We start from the raw sequence: 15229 nt of genomic DNA, 5'->3' as shown, positions 1-15229 counted from the left end.
TATATACATATATATATATATGTATATATATATGTAGATCTTCCTCTAGATCTTGGAGGATGGATGGTATGTAGATCTCAGAGATAATATGAATGGAGGAGGGATCAGGTGCCCAAGGCCTAAACTGGCTATAGTTGGTGAGGGAAGAAACCTCTGACAATAGCTATGGATGTAATCTATGCCTCTCCTCCCTGACAGGCTTGATTGATTAAGCCTGTCAGTTGTTTCTTTCTAACAGTTGCCCAGATTAGGGACCCTTGAGAGGTTAGTTAACCTCACTAGGCCCGAACCTGAGGTTGGATTAGTTGGTGATAAGGCTATTGATTGGCTATTGGAAAGGTTGTTATCTTACTACCTATTGATCTCCCTTTCCCAAGGGCTTTGGTAGAATAACCACTCAGGAAAGGTACTTGCTGTTAAATCACTCTATTGAAACTATTAATGGGGAAAGGAAAACAAAGTAATAGGTTTGATGATCTGCAAATCCTGTTGCTCTTTGGCTACTAAACTAATTGTTGAACAAGTCAGGAGATTGCTAGGCTGGTAGAAGCTGGAGGTCTTCACTCTCTCACTAACTCTGACCTGACCTGGCCACAGCCAAGCCAGAAATTAGGGAAGGCTATTGATGTTGATGTTGACAGATGATCTCTATACTCTCTCAGCTCTACTATCAATGGTGTTGATTGATCACTAGCTCTCTCTCAGTCAGGTACAGGTTACATGTTTCAGGCCTACCCTTTCCACCCTTCCACTCCCTCTGTCCCAGTACTTGCTCCAAGAGAAGCCTGCTCAAATCTGAGCTCCCAACTGTTCCTTGGGGTACTTATAGGGTGGGGCCAACTGATTTTTCCCCCTGGCTCATGGCACCTGGGAACATTCCAAAACTCTCAACTGCCAGCCCTGTCAGTCAAGGTGGCATCCATCTTGTCCTAGATAATGATTTTAACACTATATATAATAAATGAGAAGTTTCCCATGTGTACCTTTCTTTTTATGACTCACCATATCCCTTTGACTTCACATTTCATTGACCATAACCACCTATGTTTCTGTCTCATTATTAAAATGTGGGTTCCTTGAAATCAGGGACTTTCTGACTCTTTTCTCCTATGTGTATCCTCTGGCACTTAGCCCAATGTCTATAACTAGTGAGCACAAGGGACAACTAGAGCTTGAAACAAAGGCAGTTTTAACTTTAGCCAGGAACCCATTTCTTGAGGCAGCTAACCCCAGAGTCTGTAAAAGGGAACTGTTGAGCTATATCAGGGAGATCTGGTTGGGGTGGAGAAAGTAGGGTCAGATAAAAGATAAAAGATCAAATCCAGAAAACTGTTACTGTTTTCTGGTTGTGAGTCTAGTCTGCCTGCTAGTTCATCATTATCATTCTCCTCAAGGACAATAATTTGTGTTTGCATAGATCACTACATTTGCAAACACTTTCAGCTATATCATCTCCTTTGATTGTTACCACAACCCTATGACATAGGCAGGAAAGGTGTTGAGGATATTGAGGGAGAAGATAGGCTAAAAGAATTGTCTAAAGGTTCCAGTAAAAAAAACAACAACAACAACAACAACAACAACAACAAAAAAAAAAACCCCACTAAGACAGGAGTTCTTTCTATCACACCTTGGTTCACTATACATGTAAATATAAAAGTGACTTGTTATTTGTCATTATGTTCATTATTTCCTTTCCCTCCAATAAAACCCATCAGTCAATAAACCAGCCATATATGTAGTGCCTACTACATTTCAAAGAAAGATAGCTTAGTGCAGCATCAAGGTGGCCTCAGAGTCAGGAAGTCTTGGGTTCAAGGCCAGCGTCTGAGACATCCTAGCTGTGTGGTCCTGGGGAAGAAAATCACTTATTCTCCAAGTGTTCCAAACAACTAAGATTACATATTTCAGAGCAAGTGCTAATCTGCATTGTCAGAGAGTTTCCTCACTGGAAGTTCCCTAGACGAACGAAATCACAGTTCTTTCTGCTTTAGAAAAAAGGCAAAACATGGTAGGCATTGGATTAGAGAATGTAGATACATACAAAATTTACATAGCTCCCATCCCCAAGATTAGATTAAATAAAAGAAAATAATATGTATACTTTAAGTAAATAAAGAGTATTTGCAAAGTAATTTGAGGGAGGCATAGCAATTGAGAGAAATTGGAAAAAACTTTTATGTAGGAGGTAACCTTGAATTGAGTTTTGAAGGGATTCTAGGAGGCCATTGTAAAAAGAGAGGAAGTCCATCCCAGGCATGGAAGACAGACTGATCAAGGAAGCAGAAATGGGAGACAGGACATTCTATATGAGGGATAACCAGTGTGCCCATTTGATTGGAATGTATAGGATGTAAAGAGAAATAACATGCAATAAGCTCATAAAAGTAGGCAGGAACCAAATTATAAAGGGATTTAAATGACAGGAGATTTTGAATTTGATCCCATAGGCAATGAGCTTTTCGAATAGAGGAGTGGCATAGCTGGATCTGTGGCTTAAGATTATCCCTTTGGTTTGGAGAGGGGGAGATTTGGGATGGATGAAGGTCAAAAAGCAGATTAGGACAGTAGTCTAGAAAAGTCATAATGAAAGCCTGAACCAAGATGGCGACTCTGTGATTGAGGGAAGGAGATGGATGCTGGAGATATTGTTGAGGCATAAAAAACAATACTAGGCTATTGTTTTGGTATAGAGATTGAGGAAGTGTGAAAAACTGAGCATAATGCTTAGATTACAAAAACTGAATGGACAAGGAGACAGCTAGGTGGTTCAGTACACAGAATCAGGCCTAGAAATGGGAGGTCCTGGGTTTAAATATTGTCTTGGACACTTCCTGGCTATGTGATCCTGGGCAAGTCACTTAACTCCAGTTGCCTAGCCCTTCTTCCTCTTCTCCCTTGGGACTGGTACATAGTATTGATTCTAAGACTGAAAGTAAGGATTTAAAAAAAAAAGCTGAGTGTCAAGATGATCGTGAATAAATAAGAACTGATTGTGAATTACGTTTCCTTCAATATTCCCAATTATGAAAAGATTGTTTTTAATCACAACTAAGACAAATTAATTTGTTTTCTGCAGTAGAACTTCTAAGTGATGATTTGTATGATCTATTCTATCATTTATGAAATTTATATAAGAAATCTAAGTCTCTCTATGCATCTGAAGTTTACCCAGTGATGGTCCTTCTATGGTAGAGAGAGGAGAACATTCTTAGACATTCCCTTAAAAGGGACCTTAAAGGCCATTTGGTCAATCTCATCTCTAAATAAAGAATACTTTCTATGGCATTCCAGACAAGTGGTCAACCCATTCCACTTAGAAATTCCTTATGGCCCTAGCCAGAAGAATCAGGAAAATGTGGCTTCTAGACTGGAATTTAACTTTAACTCACTGTGTGACCTTTGGATAGTCACTTTCTACCATTCTGCTCCTGCCCAGGCTTCAATTTCCTCATCTGAAAAATGAGGAGTTTTGCCTAAATGGCCTTTCATGTCACTTTTATTTCAAATATTTGCACATGAATCTATTCCATCTAAGACTTCCAGTGATGGAGAACTCACAGCCTGTTCCTCTTTGGAGCAGCTTTACCCTCGCTCCTTCAGCCAGAGAGCACTGAGAGAAATAGTCCTTTGGAAATAATTGCCTAATCCTGTCACTCCTCCCCTTTTCTCTCTTCCTCCTTTTTTACTCCTTCTCCTTTTTACACCATGGGTCATGCTTTCTTCTTGACAGAAGAACTCTGTGTAGAGTCCAACTGAGAAGCAAGAAGAACTTGCTCTTTCCCCATCCTCCCATAATCTCACAATAGCTGCCCGCCCACTGAGGTGGTCCCAGGCAGACTCCCTCTCTTTGTAGGTAGGAAAGTGGTTTTCGATGAAAAATAGTTATAAAAAAAAAGGAAGCTTACACAAAAGAGGACTTCTAATAAAAAGTCAAACTCATTGACCCACAACCACTATTTACACCTTAACTTTCAATCTAACTTCTTTTTGAATAAGACCAGAGAACACAGTCATTGTTTTCTAAAGTCCCATCAATACTCTGTTCATTGAGCTGAAAAGAGGCTCACTTATCCTAACAGGGGGTCAAGTTTGAAATAAGCAACCTCCATATGTGCCAAGATATGAAAAGGAATGTCAGAAACTGGACTCTTATTCTAATCTCCTTAAGAGGAAGAACATTTTTTTTAAATTTTTGTTTTGAATATTTTCCCATAGTTACATGTTTCATGTTCTTTCTCTCTCCCCCAAACCTCCCTAACCCCCTTAGCCAACAAACAATTCCACTGGGTTTTACATGTATCATTGATCTAGACCTAATTCCATATTATTGATAGTTGGACTAGAGTTATCGTTTAGTGTCTACATCCCCAATATATCACCGTCAGCCCATGTGTTCAAGCAGTTGTTTTTCTTCTGTGTTTTTCCTCCCACAGTTCTTCCTTTGAATGTGGCTAGTTTTCTTTCTTATAAGTCCCTCATCATTGCTAGTAGAGAAGTCCATTATGTTCGATTGTACCACAGTGTATCAGTCTCTGTGTACAATGTTCTTCTGGTTCTGCTCTTTTCACTCTGCATCATTTGCTGGAGGTCATTCCAGTTCACATGGAATTCCTCCAGGTCTTTATTCCTTTGATCACAATAGTATTCCATCACCAAAAGATAGCACAATTTGTTCAGCCAGGGGAAGAACTTTTTATGCTTAATATCTGGCAGAGTACTTTGGGCATAGTCTTTGTTTAATAAATGGTTTAATTGAATTTCAAACTTCACCAATAATAATCTCTTTTATTTGGCACTTTACGGTTTACAAAATCTGCCCCTCAAAACCATGAGAAGTAGATAGGATTAAGTTTTATTAGCCTTATTTTACACATATACATATATGGGTATAGCTTCACAAATGTAGGAAAATTCCCATGTTGGAAATATTCACCAATGGAGACCTTAGTCTCTCTTTTATTTGGTGGATAAATTCTGGCATCCTCAGGGTAACACAACCAATATCAGAACCTATGTTTTATTCTAAGCCCAGCATTCTGTCCCTTGGACCATGCTGCCTCTATTCCCATTTTACATATGAGTATATTGAAACTTATAAAGGATAAGTTGTTTGACTAGGATCACAAGGGTAGTCAGTATCCAAACTAGGACTCAGATCCAAGTCTGATACTCTTTCCAGTATACTCTAAATCAAACTAACTATTAAAACTCTACATCATAGCAGTAAATGTAGACTGATGCTGGGAATTCAGTGGTCCTCTTACCATTTTTTACCATAGACATTCAAACAAATAATTCTCAGACACTCATTGTAGTTATGTCATTACTCACCCAGCTCCATGGATGGCGAGACCAATGAAGAAGATGACAAAGAGGTGATGAGTGAACCAAAAAACTTCAAAGTAAGACCTCCGGATTGTTTTGGTAGAGGAGGTTATGATCAATATGAGGCATAATGTAATAATAACCCCAGTGAGGCCAGCTAAGTAAGTGAAAGCCACATACAAGGCACCTTCAGGGTTCTATAAAATACAAGGAGAAAATCTTGTGTGGTTGTGAGTTAGCAAAGGAAATGGGGAGCAAACTGGGGATGAAAATTATCACCTGGGGTTGGCCTAAGGTCCTACACTCTTGAGCCTATTCACTATTTTTTTTTCCTTTTTAAATCTTATGATATTTGAAAAAGAGGAAAGAAAAGAAGATGAGAGAAGAGGAAAACCCTCATAGCTAAATTGCAAATATTTTTATCATGAGTTTAACAATGAAAAAATGCAGATTGATAACGGCTCTGGAGGTCACTGAGGCACTTTCTCTTCTTTACAGTTTAACTTTTCAAATATATTTTGGTCAATTCCCTTCTGAAGTGGTAGTCAGAAGAAAAAGCCCTTCTAGTTAGATGGATTTGAGTCTTCTTCTTCTAACAGACTGCAAATTCTAAGAGGATAATGGTTTATCCCTATCCACCTCTCCACCCCTTCCTCTCAAGGAATTAATATAGTGCTTTGCAAACAGACCCTTAATTATTTTAATGAATGCTTCCATAAATAAGTAAAGGAAGGAAGGGAAGAAGAGCCTTTCTTTAGCCTTATCTCAAACCAACTGCATCTCCAAGAATTGTTTTATATACTGGAGTTTTTTGTTGTTTTTCTTTGGGGGAAGGGTATTGCATAGTAACAGAAAACAAGCAAAAAAGTAAACAAATCTTGTTCTGATCCATGAAAAGCAACAACAAATGGCTAGCTCCAAGATATTTTGAATTGGGGAGTAATCTGTGCTTTTTCCTTTTCTGAATCATTTGAACTTCTAAGAGGGTCCCTTAGGACAGCCTGAACAATGCACAGGTGCATTCACATAAGGAATTGCCTCCTCCAAACACAAAAGAGTATCTCTTTTTGTCTCTCCATCCCACCACTAGCCCTACACACTCCTCACTAGTAGCCATTCTACTCACAAAGTTCTCTAAGTTTTTACCATATTCTACTCTTACCGTCTAGATAAGAAATAATGAGACAAAAAATAGGATACATAAGAAACAATGAGACACTTTAATTTTTTGTGGGAAGGGGCTGAGTACAATCCTACATATTCTAGGATTCAGTACTCCATCCAAATCAACTAGTCTCCATTTTAACATTGGTAAAGGAAGAGGGATGCTTACCTTGTATGTCTTTTCAACAAAATTAATATAAGTTTGGCCAATGCTTGGATTATCTTCAAAAACAGAGAGGGCAATTGAATAATTATCAGAGTGAAGTTTGGACTTGGCATTCACCAACCACTCCACATTAAAGAGATGAGCAATGGTATGAATTGCTGAGGAAGTGAGGAGAGAAAAAGATATTTAAAAAAACAACAGTGAATATTTTGTAAATTACTATTAGGAAAAATACCCAACAATGAACCCATGACTACATCATATGGATAGTGGCAGGCATGCTGGGAGTGGGAGGAGGGGGAGCATCTCTAGAGATCTTCCACAGAAAATTGGCTGGTATAGGGCAAAGAGCACTGCTAAACTGTGAGTAAGAAGGTAATCTAGTTCAGGCTCAGCTACTAATTATGTGTCTCTGGGCAAGTCATTTAAATCTTGTGAATCTCAGTTTTCTTATCTATAAAATGGAGAAAGAGGAGTTGGATCTAGTGGTCTGTGATTTCCATTTTAGATATAAATCTTGGATTCTGTGACCCTATGAGCATAGCAGATCCTTCCAGCTCTATCATTCTTGGTTTTTGAAAACAGTTAAATATATTCCCTACTCTCTCATCTTCCTTACTTATGAGTCAAGTAGGACTTTGGGGACCTAAGATTAGACCTTTCCCAGGGAAATATTTCCTCTTAAAAGTGAAAATCTTTTAAAAGCTAAAGGAATGGCTGTCTGATGGTAGAATCACAGGAAAAAGGTTGACCATTTTGAGGAAAGGAATACAATGTGTAACTCTCTGAGATATGACATTACCCATAAAAGCTACCCTTACCTGAGAGACTAATCAAATATTTTTAAGAATGTGGAAAACCTTCATTCCTCCAGTTTCATAAAGCCTAAAGTTAAAAAAATTCTCAAAAAATCTCACCAGTGTGAAGGGCAATCATCCATGCCACCATTTTATGAAAGGTGAGGTTCCGGTCCAGTTGTCTCCGTATCCGTGTTGAACAACACTAAAACCAAAAAATAAAAAATCAATGGAGGTTTCAAGTAGTCACATAGGAATGTTACCCAGGGAACTCAAAGTTTTGTAGAAATGTGACTTGAGTTATAGCCATTTTATAATATTCCCCAACTGAGATGAAAAAATGTGATTCTGAATATTTCATGCCAATATTTTTAATTTTTTATATCTCATGTAACTGAATTGACATTTAGCACTGAATCTTTTTTTCTGTAATAAATATAACTACTGAGATGCCCAGAAACCTCATCACTATCTGTGACTGGATATACCCAATTGGAAGGATTACTCTTAATTCGTTATTAAATTTTCCATTAGGATTTAAAGACCTTTACATTCACTGTTCTGTCACCATGACCTTAAATAACATAGGAACATCAAACAATAAATATAAGGTGTTTTTCTACATTGCCTGTCTCATCTAAGTAGAAACCCTAAAAATTAGTGAGTCTTCCAAAGATGGATGTAGCCCCCAGTAGGGAGAATAGATCCCAGTAAAATCACAACCATCAGCTAGCTAGAGCCAGACACAAAGCTTCTCCCCTCCCCCCAGCATGAGAACTTAATCTAACCCCTTCATAAATATTGTATGTCCTGCCAAGAAGTTACTGGTGCAAGGATTATATGAGAAATTCTATTAGATGGTTACACAATGACATATTGAATTATTATCCTATAGAAAACTCTGTTTAGAACTACTGAGGTATTCTAAATTCAGTCTCCATCTTGTAAATCATTACTAACCATTGTTTTTGCAAAAGACTGTCCTAATCCCTTAACCTACATCATTTAACCTATAAAATGTGTGCCCCAACTCATTAAACTTTGTCACTGCTTAAAGAGATTTGTCTGAGTGGTTCTTTGACAGCACAGATCCTCCTGTAATCTGAGATATCATCTTCCTCACCTTGGTTCAGGCAACCTGCGAGCCGTTTTCAGAGCTGGACTCTGACAGATGGAGACATGTGGATGATAATTTGTAAAATCCACCACTAGAAATAAGATTGGAACAAGAAAGAACAGGAGGACCTTCCCATGTTTTATCTGAGGCAGGAAGCTACACCATAGGTTAAGGATGTTCTCTGTGTGTTATACCACTCTCTTCCTATTTCTTCTTCCCTTTTCTAGACATTATGAAGTAGACTTCTATGAGAAAGAGGTGAGCATTAAGTGATTGGAGGCCCCAGGATTGGAATAATGGCAGGGGAAGATGTGGAAGGAAGGAAACAAAAATTGATCAAGAGCCTGCTATGTGCCATTAACTGTGCTAAAATCTACAAATATTATCTCATCTGATCCACACAAAAACCCTGGGAAGCAAATGCTATCATTATCCTCATTTTATAGTTGAGGAAGCTAAGACAAACAGGGGTTAAGTGGTTTACTAAGTACCACACAGCTAGTAAGGGTCTGAGGCTGGATTTGAACTTAGGTCTTCCTGAATCTAGGACAAGAGTGTTATTTACTGGGCTACCAGCTGCTTCAAGACATGGCTAGAAAAATCTGTGAAAAAAAATCTGGATGCTTTAGTGTGTAATATGCTTATTGTGAATCAATAATGTGTCAAAGGAGGCAAAAATTGCTAAAGAAAAGTTAAGCTGCATCATAGGTAATAAAGGTTCCAGCCCTAGATATCATAGTTGAGGAAGAAACTTGCCAAATTGAGATATATCTAGGATAGCTCTATCAGGGTGTTGAAGGGAATGAAGACTATGAACTAGGATTACAAGATAATTTATCCTGAAGAAGAAGTCTTAAGGGGAGTGTGATAGCTACATTCGGGTCTTGTAAGAGGTGTCATGTGAAAGGGAGTTTCATCTTGTTCCATTTGGCCCCAAAGGGCAGAATTAGGAAAGGGGCAGATTTAACCTTGATGTAAGGAAACATTTCCTTTCAATTAGAGCCACCAAAACATAGTGTCTACTTCTGGAGGTCATGGGTTTCCTTACTTTATAGATTTTCAAGAGGAGACGTAATAACTTATTCTTGAGTTAACAATTTAGTTCAATTCAACAACATAGTACCAGAGGGATACCAGAAACTGGGCTTCTAATCTATACCAACCTAGGACACCACCCTCAGGAAGCTTACCTTTATCCCTTCTCTGTGACTCACACAGAACATCTCTACCTGATTCTCCCATCATAATCTCTAACTCATTATGTACCCTACTGAGCCCATATTCTTCATTGAATCATGAACTCAAATTCAAAATTCTCTCTCTTCAAAACTTACTCATTTCTGTTGACCATCTACTCAGTCACCTATATTCCAAACTTTAAAGTCACCTTAGACTTTTCAGTCTCTGTTATTCCCTCAGTTTCCAAGTCCTATCAACTCTCCCATCCTTCAGCATCTATTAAATTTGTCCCCTTATATTCATCCACACTACCATCACTCAGACTATCTTTTTAAGCTATTGCAGTCTTATTCCAAAATGGAAACTAAGGGGTATCTAACTATTGAGGAATGACTAAACAAACTGTATATCACAATGCAACAAGAAATGATAAGATGGACAGTTCCAGAAGAAACTAGGAAGGCCTCCATAAACTCCTAGAGTGAAGTGAGCAGAGATAGAACAATTTATACAATAATATTATGAGTAAAACGGTTTCAAAAGACTTTATAATTCAGAATAATGCCACAATAAACCATGAGTTCAGAGGCCTAAAGATGAATCATGCCATCTGCCTCCTGCCAAAAAAAAATGAGGCATCATCTGAAAATCTAGAATGGGAGGACATTTTTGTGCTATGTGTGTTTTTTATGAGTTTTTATTGCTGTTGTTCAATGAGGGGGAGTAGGAGGAAGAGGAAATAGATGCTTGTAAAAATAAGAAACAAATTTGAGGGAAAGAAAAACATTTCAGTAAACAAGTAGAATCATTGCCCAGTTTAAACACCTTCAGAAGGTGAAGTGGGAAGATGGTTAGAGAGTGGTGACTTCATATTGGTTGGTGGTTTTCAATTGTGTCTGATTGTACTTAGGGTTTTCTTGGCAGAAATACTGGAGTAATTTGCCATTTCCTTCTCTGGTTCATTTTACTGATGAGGAAACTGAGGCAATCAAGCTTAAGTGATTTGCCCAGGGTCACGCAGCTAGTAAGTATCTGAGGCCACATTGAATATGAATCCTCCTGACTCCAGACCCGGCACTCTATCCACTGTGCCTTCTAGCTGCCCCTACTCCATATTACTCCTAGAATTTATTTTAATACAATATTTTTAACCTAAGACTTAAGGCTCTTCAGAATCTAGCACCAATCTACAATTCCAAATTCATTTCATGTGACTCCCCTTCTTATAGGCTATCTTCTAGATGAAATGGTTTGCCAACTCTTTGAACTTGAGAAGTCATATCCTAACTCTGCATTTTTTTTCATGCCATACCCCATGGGTGGCTCCATCTTTGCCTTTTAGAAACCCTTAAGATCATATTTGTAAAGACTTTAGCACAGTATCTGCCACATAGTAGGATTAGATAAATACTTATCTTTAATCTTTTTAAATCCTCCTTGCCTTCCTTCAAAATACACCTTTTAAGCTACTTTTTCTACAGTCATCTTTCATCTTCCCAGCTGAAAGTGATCTCTCCCTTCACAAATGATTTTTGAGCATTTCTTCTGGACTTTTCCTTTGCTCCCAAGCAACAATGAATAGAGCACTGGAGTAGGAGACAGGAAGACCTGACTTTGATTACTGTCTCAGACATTTTAGGAGCTATGAGACTTTGGATAAGTCACTAAACCTCCCTCAATCTGTTTCTTCATCTGTAGAATAGGGATAATAAGATTTACCTCGAATAATTGTTGTGAATAAAAAAAATGAGAAAACACGTCAAATACTTTGCAAATCTTAAAGCAATATATACATGTCAGCAATTACTATTATCCCTTGATTCCTGTACATGCACTTGCATACAGAACGCCATTACTTCCTCCCTGGCCCTGGTCCCACTCAGTACAGTATAAATTCCTCAAGGCTGAGATTGTGCTGTTTACATCATTATATGTTCATTGAATAGAATTGAATATTTAATTTAGATATGATCAAAAGCTATAGAAGAGGGGGCAGCTGGGTGGCTCAGTGGATTGAGAGTCAGGCCTAGAGACGGGAGGTCCTAGGTTCAAATCCGGCTTCAGACACTTCCCAACTGTGTGACCCTGGGCAAGTCACTTGAGTCCCATTGCCCACTTTTATCACTCTTCCCCCTAGGAGCCAATACACAGAAGTTAAGGGTTTAAAAAAAAAATAAAAAAAAAAGCTATAGAAGACAGTTCCCTTCAGCAGATAGAAAGCTAATTTCAGAGTGAGGAAGCCCTGAGTTCAAATACTACTCCTAAAGTCAACTGGTTATATAAGCCTGGGAAATTCATATAATGTCCCAATGTTCCCTGGGTAATCATATAAGGATATTGCCTTAGAGTTGCAGAAAAGTTACCAATATACTATGAGAAAGGAGTTTCCTTACCAGGAGTTCCCTACATCAGTGAAATAATAATAGATTTTTGTAAAAAATTATGAGTAAAGATATTCTCTAGGATTATATATGACATGTATTTACATATGTACACATAACATATATGAATATATGATAATATATAGATGTCTTAATATATGTTAATATATGTATGCAAACATACCTACAAATATATCAGCTAAATGGCACAGTGGATAGAGTTCTGGGCTTGTAGTCAGGAAAACTCATCTCCATGATTTAAAATCTGACCTCAGACGCTTCCTAGCTGTGAGACCCCAGGCAAGTCACTTAACCCTGTTTGCCTCAGTTTCCTCATCTGTCAAAGAAGCTGGAGAAGGAAATGGCAAATCATTCTAGTATCTTTGCCAAGAAAACCCCAAATGGAGTCATGAAGTCAGATATAACTGAAACAACCGAATAACAGCCTCCTTCCTTCGCTCCTTCCCTTCTCTCCCTCCCTCTATCTCTCTCCCTTTCTCTCTCTCTCTTCCTTTCTCTCTTTCTCTCTCTCCCTTTCTCTCTCACCCTTTCTCTCTTTCTCTCTCTTCCTTTCTTTCTCTCTCTTCCTTTCTCTCTTTCTCTCTCTCTTCCTTTCTTTCTCTCTCTTCCTTTCTCTCTCTTTCTCTTTCTCTCTCTCTTCCTTTCTCTCTTTCTCTCTCTTCCTTTCTCTCTTTCTCTCTCTTCCTTTCTCTCTTTCTCTCTCTTCCTTTCTCTCTTTCTCTCTCTTCCTTTCTCTCTTTCTCTCTCTTCCTTTCTCTCTTTCTCTCTCTTCCTTTCTCTCTTTCTCTCTCTTCCTTTCTCTCTTTCTCTCTCTTCCTTTCTCTCTTTCTCTCTCTTCCTTTCTCTCTTTCTCTCTCTTCCTTTCTCTCTTTCTCTCTCTTCCTTTCTCTCTTTCTCTCTCTTCCTTTCTCTCTTTCTCTCTCTTCCTTTCTCTCTTTCTCTCTCTTCCTTTCTCTCTTTCTCTCTCTTCCTTTCTCTCTTTCTCTCTCTTCCTTTCTCTCTTTCTCTCTCTTCCTTTCTCTCTTTCTCTCTCTTCCTTTCTCTCTTTCTCTCTCTTCCTTTCNTTTCTCTCTCTTCCTTTCTCTCTTTCTCTCTCTCATCCTTTCTCTCTTTCTCTCTCTTCCTTTCTCTCTTTCTCTCCCTTCCTTTCTCTCTTTCTCTCTCTCTCTTCCTTTCTCTCTCTCTCTCATCCTTTCTCTCTTTTTCTCTCTTCCTTTCTCTCTTTCTCTCTCTCTTCCTTTCTCTCTCACTTTCTCTCCCTCTTCCTTTCTCTCTCCCTTTCTCTCTTTCTCTCTCTCTTCCTTTTTCTCTCTCACTTTGTCTCTCTTCTTTTCTCTCTCTCAATATATATATATACATACATTTATAAAAACATATGTATAACACTATATATTTATAATACTTATAACACTATGTGTATATTTATAACTATGACTATACATATTCCTATATACATCTATACAGATATAGACTTGTGTGTGTTGTGTGTTGTGTGTGTATATATATATATATATACCCTAGCCAACAGTCATGACACTCTTTCCTATCCTATCTTCAGGAGAATTTCTTAGTTATCTGAAAAGGTTTTGAATGTAATGAAAAATAATCATGTCACATCTTGGATCTGTAGTATTTTTATTGTCTTAGCCACACTACTGCCATCATCATTGGCAAATATCATTTTCCTCGTCATTTTGATCTGGTGACAGATGGTTTGTTTGGAGGAAATTGTAATTTGGAACAAATCATATGCCCCATGTTTTCTATGATCAAAGTTATGATTCTCTCCCCAAAAAAGAATCAATCAACATATAATACATAAGGTAAAATAACCACGTAGGGAGAAGAGTAAGAACTAAATGGCTTTGCTCATTATTTAATGACCTCTGGATGTATTTCAAGGAATATTTATAATTTACTGTTCAAACTTTTAAAATTTAAAACTTCTGGTAAAGTTCAATAAATATGTACACTACTGTTCAATTGTTATACAGTATTTTCAATGTAAAATAAAAAAATGCACAGTATAACACTTCATAAGGGAAAAAAAATTCCATTATATCCACAATAAAAAATGTTTCATTGCCCCATTTTTTGGATGCTATATCTTGTATTTACAAAACACAGTATTTGAGCAAACACAAAAGTTCCAGAGGTTCAATTCTATTCAATCATTGAATTGAAGTTTCATTGAATGCCTACTGCATAGGACATAGAATAAGTAAAATTTGAATTACTCATCATGGATTCTGACTCTTGACAGCTTAAAGTTAGTTAAGAGAAACCCAGCTCAAGCAAATAGTTGATATTATATACAGATATAAACCATCCCACAATTCAAATTGCTATGTGCTATGGACGTTATCCCTTCCATGATAATGAACTCCATAGTCTTTTATTGAAGAAAAAAATTACTTTGTTTAGTAGAGAGTCTAAATCACAGATATTGTTGAAAGTCATGAGAGGGATTCCTTTGGGGTCTAGTTTAAAATATTAGGGCCAGATATGTGGTTCAGTGGGTAGAAAGTCAGATCTGGAAGCAACAGGTCTTGGGTTCAAGTGTGATCTCAGTTATCCTACCTATGTGACCTTGAAAAAGTTACTTCACCTCAGTTGCCTAGCCCTTACCACTCTTTTGCCTTGGAACTGATACCTAGTATCAATTCTAAGACAGAAAGTAAGGGTTTAAAAATAAGATAAAATACTAAATGATATGTCTGGACATTTAAGTGGCATAGGTAGTGTGCATTTTAAAATGGCTCGAAGTCCTGTGAGACTACATCTCCCAGGACTCTCTGCCATAACTTCCTCAGACACACCCCACTTCCTTTGTGGGAGGTGTCAGGGGAAGATATAAGAGAGAGAGAGAGAGTGTGAGAGTTTTGGATCCCTTTTTGGGGAAGCGCCTTTTCCCCCTACCAGAGGAGAGCCCTTTTTCCTGGAGAGCCTTGGTGATCTACCTCTTAGATTCCCCAGACCTTTCCCCTTTTCTAATCTAAATAAACCCAGTTTATTAATATCCCTATCATCTAGATTGGTTTTTGTTGAGCTCCAAAGGGCTTGGTTAAATTTCCCC

At 37.9% G+C, this 15229-nt stretch overlaps 1 protein-coding gene across 1 annotated transcript in view; it reads right to left on the bottom strand.

Moving 5' to 3' along the window:
• Positions 1-15229, bottom strand: part of LOC123241617 (cytochrome b-245 heavy chain) — a 48934-nt gene that overhangs the window by 18268 nt on the left and 15437 nt on the right. The window contains exons 4-7 of the mRNA XM_044669217.1: positions 7576-7660; positions 6662-6816; positions 5335-5525; positions 770-800 (exon numbers count right to left, since the gene is read on the bottom strand). Of these exons, the coding sequence (XP_044525152.1) occupies positions 770-800; positions 5335-5525; positions 6662-6816; positions 7576-7660 (462 nt within the window). The remainder of the gene's footprint in view (positions 1-769; positions 801-5334; positions 5526-6661; positions 6817-7575; positions 7661-15229) is intronic.

This window comes from Gracilinanus agilis, chromosome 3, assembly GCF_016433145.1.
Source record: "Gracilinanus agilis isolate LMUSP501 chromosome 3, AgileGrace, whole genome shotgun sequence".
Lineage (NCBI taxonomy): Eukaryota > Metazoa > Chordata > Mammalia > Didelphimorphia > Didelphidae > Gracilinanus > Gracilinanus agilis.
The sequence above is the reverse complement of the archived record's forward strand: the minus strand, read 5'-3'. Positions and strand labels throughout refer to the sequence as shown.